The sequence below is a fragment of the Apaloderma vittatum genome, unplaced genomic scaffold (genome assembly GCF_000703405.1).
Source record: "Apaloderma vittatum isolate BGI_N311 unplaced genomic scaffold, ASM70340v1 scaffold16608, whole genome shotgun sequence".
In the NCBI taxonomy this organism is placed as follows: Eukaryota; Metazoa; Chordata; class Aves; order Trogoniformes; family Trogonidae; genus Apaloderma; species Apaloderma vittatum.
This window is the reverse complement of record NW_009731408.1, coordinates 2,818-8,265: the sequence shown is the minus strand read 5'-3', so window position 1 is coordinate 8,265 and position 5,448 is coordinate 2,818. Positions and strand designations below refer to the sequence as shown.

The 5,448-nt window shown below is 48.4% G+C and overlaps 1 protein-coding gene across 1 annotated transcript; it reads right to left on the bottom strand.

Moving 5' to 3' along the window:
* Positions 1-150: 150 nt before the first annotated feature.
* LOC104278261 (transcription factor GATA-5) lies at positions 151-3,126 on the bottom strand (the record flags this gene model as incomplete). Its single annotated transcript, XM_009875178.1, has 4 exons — positions 151-306; positions 1,337-1,461; positions 2,063-2,150; positions 3,001-3,126. Coding segments are annotated over 4 exons (495 nt in total), but the record flags the coding sequence as incomplete, so codon positions are not given.
* Positions 3,127-5,448: the final 2,322 nt, after the last annotated feature.

The following is a 5,448-nucleotide window of genomic DNA, read 5'->3' as shown; positions in this document are numbered from 1 at the left end:
CCATCCTCCAAGAGAACCCTGTCCTGCAGCCGCGGCTCGACGCCCCGCAGTGCCGAAGTGCTGGGGCAGCCCGTCCTCCTGCCCGTCGGTCGTTCGCAGGGCCGGCCGAAAACATTGGTCCCGAGGCTTTTTGCTGGAGGTCGGGGGTTTCTAGGCGAGTGCCAGGGCGCACCAGGAGTCCTGCCGGAGGGGCACGCTCAGCCCGGGCTGCGGGGCCATGGTGGTGGGGGAGAAGGTGTAGTCCTCGGGCTCGAATTTGAACTCGCCGTGACCGCCGGCCAGCGCCTCGTCTGACTGGCTCTGCGCCTGTCCCAGGGAGCGAAGCAGAAAGTCATTAGAAAGCCTGTCATTAGTCACTCACCCCCTTGTCATAACACAGTGGTAGGACTAGGATGGATTATGAACAGGTTGGGTTATCCCCGATGCTACTGCTGCCCTTCAGAGGAGTCCGGAGCCGGGCAGGAAGGGTGCTCCATCCCCAGCAAGAACGAGGATCAAGCAGGGAGAAGGCATCCCTAGGTCCATCTGCATTTAGTTATTGACTAAACATGTCCGGTTTGGAGATCTCTATCTGCATGTCTATTTTTTAAGAGGGCAGCACAAACCAGATTTATCAGTTTCAGACAAAAAAAAACCACCAAAACCCAACTCTCCCATACAGAGGTGGCTGGCACCACGCCAGGCGCTCAGGTGCTGGAGCTGAGCTTCCCCTGTACGCACACACATCCAGCTTGGGGAGGGCTTAGATGCAGCATAAAGATAGTGCTGGGTCACAAAATTTTGATGTGCTGGCTGATTTAGAGCTATTTTTGACTCTGCCAAGACAAAATAGAAACCCATCCCAAAGAAATCCTTAGGGCAGAAGCAAAGCCTTGCAATCTGGGGTCTCTGACAGCACTGACGCTCTGTGAGACTGAGCACCTCAGGGTTATAAAAAGTAGGTAACATATGCCCAGGGAGCCTCTTTTCAGGAGCTACAGATGTTTCTGCTCTAGGCTGATCCCACCAACTTGACAGGGATGTAACTCCAATGATTTCAAGGCAGGAGATGGGAATTAAACCTAGCTTCGTGCCAAAGCTGGTTTGCCACCAATCGCCTCCACGGCAGCAGGGCTTGGACCTGCCAGTTCCCCACTGCAAGATGAAGAGCTTCCTGTTTCACAGTATCTTGACTTATGCTCCCTGCTCTCCTTGGTCTGAGGCAGTCCATCAGGCTGGTGGCCCCCAGCGCAATGAATTAATTGCTAAGCCTCATCAAGCGCCCCTGAGGTGAGCCATCAGAGGAGCGTGGAGCATTCACCCCAGCTGGTGATGGCTGCGGGTCCCTGAGTCTCACCTGGGACACCGACACGATGGTTTGTCCGGGATACTGCGAGGTTGTGCTGGGCTCTGACTTTAAAGTGACCGTGCTGTCTGAGTTCGTAATGGAAGAAGGGGAGTTAGTGGCCGAAGTCGTAGACCCTGGAAGACAATCAGTACAGGATGATGAAGCAACACAGGTGCAAATCTGCTCTTAAGAAAATTCATATTTTAACGGCTATCACCACATCTCATGGCATGGCTCAACTGTTCTCTTTCTGCACTGCACCTCTGTCTCGGTAAGGCTTTGTGTTTGGCTGCCAAGGTGCTGGTGGAGAAGGAGGAGCCTTCCAGCCTTCCACAGCCTGGTGGTGCAGGTCCTGGTACAGACCAGATGGGCTAATGTTGAATTTATCACGATATCTTCCCCTCCACTCTTCAACACACCACTTCCAGCCCTGTTTTTTCCCATCACTCAATTTAGCCCAGACCTCTTTGAAGATGTGCAGTGCTGAGCTGGAGCTGGGTGCCCACAGCACAGAAGAACCTCACAAGAATGTGACAGCAGGGAGCCTCCCCACCCAGCATCCTCCTTCCACGTGAGGTCTATGCATAAATACAGCCCCTACATGTAAAGCAATCATTGAGGGGAACCAAAAAAAAAATCACAGTATTATTTTTTAACTATCATAATTTCTTGCAGAAGATATGTGGAGGTGAATTATGTTCCAAGCCCCCATGATGGATCATAGCAGCACTGTACCTGTTGAGGTTTTGCCTTTGGTAATGTTTTTAGGCTTCCTTTTCCTCGTCTGGATGCTTTCCTTTTTCATGGCCAGAGGTCGTGGTACCTTGACACGCATAAAGTTTGGAATCATCAACACTGTATTTTACTTAGCTCCTTCCCACACACGTGTTGCTCTCTTATTTACATACTGTAGCTCATGCAAAGCATCTAAAGTCCTTGTCCTTCACTAAGTGCTATTTTTCTCTGCAGCAGGCCTTGGCTGGAAGATGTATAAGGCTAACAGCTAAGGCTTTCCCACAAATTTTGTTTTTTCCTTTATTTCCTATTTTCCTTTTCCTGATTTATTAGTGACCTTTATGACAGGGCCCTATTAAATTACACTGACAAACTGAGAGCCCACGTCTCAGAGTGAACCGTCACGGGATAAAGAGACTTTAACTTTTATGGCAGAAGTTTGAAGAGGCCTGTATGGAGGGATGAAGTCTCCTCTTTGGCTTGTGGACATGTTACCAACAGTTCCCATCCTCTGTGGACAAATGTTATCACCCAGCCTCCATGGGGACTCCTTAGCATCCTTCACACACTCTTAATTACCACATCGAGAAGAAATACACTCCTTATCTCCAGTCTGGGTTTGGAAATCTTCAGTCTCCAGCTACTGGAGCCTGTAAAAAAGCTTCCTCTTTGCAGAGTAACTTGGCAAACAACCTAATTAAGAGCCACTCAGTGATAGAAATCTCTCCTCTATGCAGGTACCTCCTGAGAGCGTTCCTTAGCCTTATTCTGGAGAACCTCAATAGACTGAGCTTTTAACTGTTCAAGGAGACAGGACTGGGTTACAGCTCTCCTGGATCCAGTCTGGAGGCTGGTCGCTCCAGACCTGGTCTCCTGGACCTGCTGGGATGTGATCCCAGCACCCAAAGGGTCCCTCCCGGTGCAGACGCTCTCCTCACCCCATGGAGCTTCATGTACAACCCACAGGCGTTGCAGACGGGCTCCCCTTCGGCGTTCCTTCTCCAGAGTGTGGTATTGGTTGTGTGGCAGTTAGTGCAACATAGGCCAGCACGTCTAGATGAAGACTTGAAAACAAGCAAACAAACACACACAGGAATTAGTGATTGGGAAGTTTCCTTTCGTATAAAAATAAAACCTCCAACTACACCAATTTCCTGGAAAATGTGCAACACGTACAATAGCCAAATTCAGATCAAAGAAATTACATTCAAATGAGATCACTCTCATTTGCAAGTGCTTTTTTTTATTGAGCTTGAGAAGCCTGGCAAATATCCTTGCAACACATTTCAAAAAAAAACTTCCAATGAATCTGCTGGGAGTTGATCAGGACTCAAGAGTACAGAGAACTTTCCTCCAGGAGACCCACTCAGATGGAGAAAGAGATGGAAAATGCCAGCCAAACTTTAAGCAAACAAAAACTCATTCTTTAAGTGAACTCTTCTGATTTTCTGCGCTCGGAACTACCTCTAAAGTTAGCAACATCCCAATTAATCTCTGGTTTAAGACAACTGGAATCAATTGGCTGAACTGAGCAGAACTAAACTGAGCTGGCCCATGACAGGACCAGGGAGGTTCTTCTTTGCACGTTCTCTTACAGGCTGCAGAAACACCGCGCAAACATTAATTAATGACATATTTTGTGAGTGCAGTGATTGCTGGCTCTGAAATGTTAATACTTCCAAATGGAGAAGGAAAATATTCTGTCAGAAGCAGCAAACTCATTTCTGACAACTGTACTCTAAGCCACTGGCAAATTCACAAGTCGCTATATACAGACATGTCAGCTCCACAGGCATTTCATTTGGAAGTCTCTTAACACTAGATACTGAAACTATTTTAATAAAAGACTTCACTAAGCGTAAGATACCAGTGGCACAAAGTAGTATCACAGGCTCTACACATTCAGGTGTTTGAATATGTTCTTCAGCCTTAAGAAAAATTACTTTGATTCCTCTCAAAGGCAGATGATAGGTGATACAGGCAATAAAGAACTGTTTGTTTATTCTTCCATTATTGCTTGATATCATAACTGAGCAATATAACAAATGAGGTGGGAAGAGTAGGAATAAAAATAAAATGTTTTTACAAGGTTAGCAGTCAAATAAAGATCAGCTTTGAGTTAAGAGACACAAGCGACATGCCCAAGCTTTGATTCACTCGTTGCTCAGCAAAGAGGTCTCAGCAGCTATTTGCAAATAATAGTGCTGCTTTGGAAATTATTTAGCTTTCAAGAAATAACCAGGCAAAAATAATAATACACTGAGGTGTAAGCTGACAAGCCTGGCACAGAGGAGGGGACAGCAATCCTTGTCCCTAATATAGTTCACAGTGTCACAGCAAGGTCCTGGAGCAGCTACAGAAGTTCCTTAAAACCTTCCCGCTGCCGGGGCTGTGCCGTTCATCCCCGCAGCAAGGAGGGACCTCAGCTCTGGTGGGAGCAGAGGGAGGTGCTGAGCACCCAATGGGTACAAAGGCTCTGAGGTCCAGCTCCTGCCATGGGGACAGAATGAAATTTGCAGGCATTGAGCCCCGGGGGTAACTGCGCCCGAAGTGGGCCAGCGAGATCTGTCATCACCTGCGGATAGAGGACGGCCAATGTAAAGTGCTTTGGAAAGCCCAGAGATTTCTGGGCCACCACAGGTCCTGGGGACGGAGGGACACACTGTCCCTATTTCATACAACGCTTTGCCCACGGCTTGCAGATGAGGTGGCAACCACGCCTGTGGCTCTGGTGGGCCAAGGGCAATGCCAGCCCTGTCAGAGCTGTGCCCACCCTGCCAGCAATGCGTCACAACCTGCTCAAGGGCTTTCTGCTGGGGCGGCGGTGTTTGCCCTCACCATCTCCTGCAGATCGGTCTGTGGGCTGTCTCTGCTTCATCCAGCCAGGGAGAGCAGAAACCATCCTCCATGACCAAATATTACAATTTAAAACCCAGAATACCACAAGAACCTGGCCCTGCACCACAACCTGCCAGCTTAGCAAGAAAGAGACAGCCAAGGCTACTGCTGCTCACTGAAGGACAAGGGTACAATACGTTATTGCTGGTTTCCCAGCAGTTCCCTTAAAAGAAAATGCATTTCTGCCTGCCCCCACCCAGCTGCCTTTGTACCATTCTGACCTTGTCTAGGAAGTTGTTGACTTCAACATTGTGCTCCAGTGTTTATTTATACAAATGCAGCATATACTCAAACAAAAACTCTTCACAAACCAGGCTTGACAGCCAAGAGCTGCTGATAAGCTCAAGGAATGGTGAATTGGTGCCTGTCGACTCAATCGTGTGTGAGCGCTACTTGGAGAGTCTGAAAAATTCAGAGCCAACAGGGCAGGTCCTTCCGAGGGTGCTCAAAGTCATCAGAGACTTTGCTTCACCTCCGTTTCAAAGGTG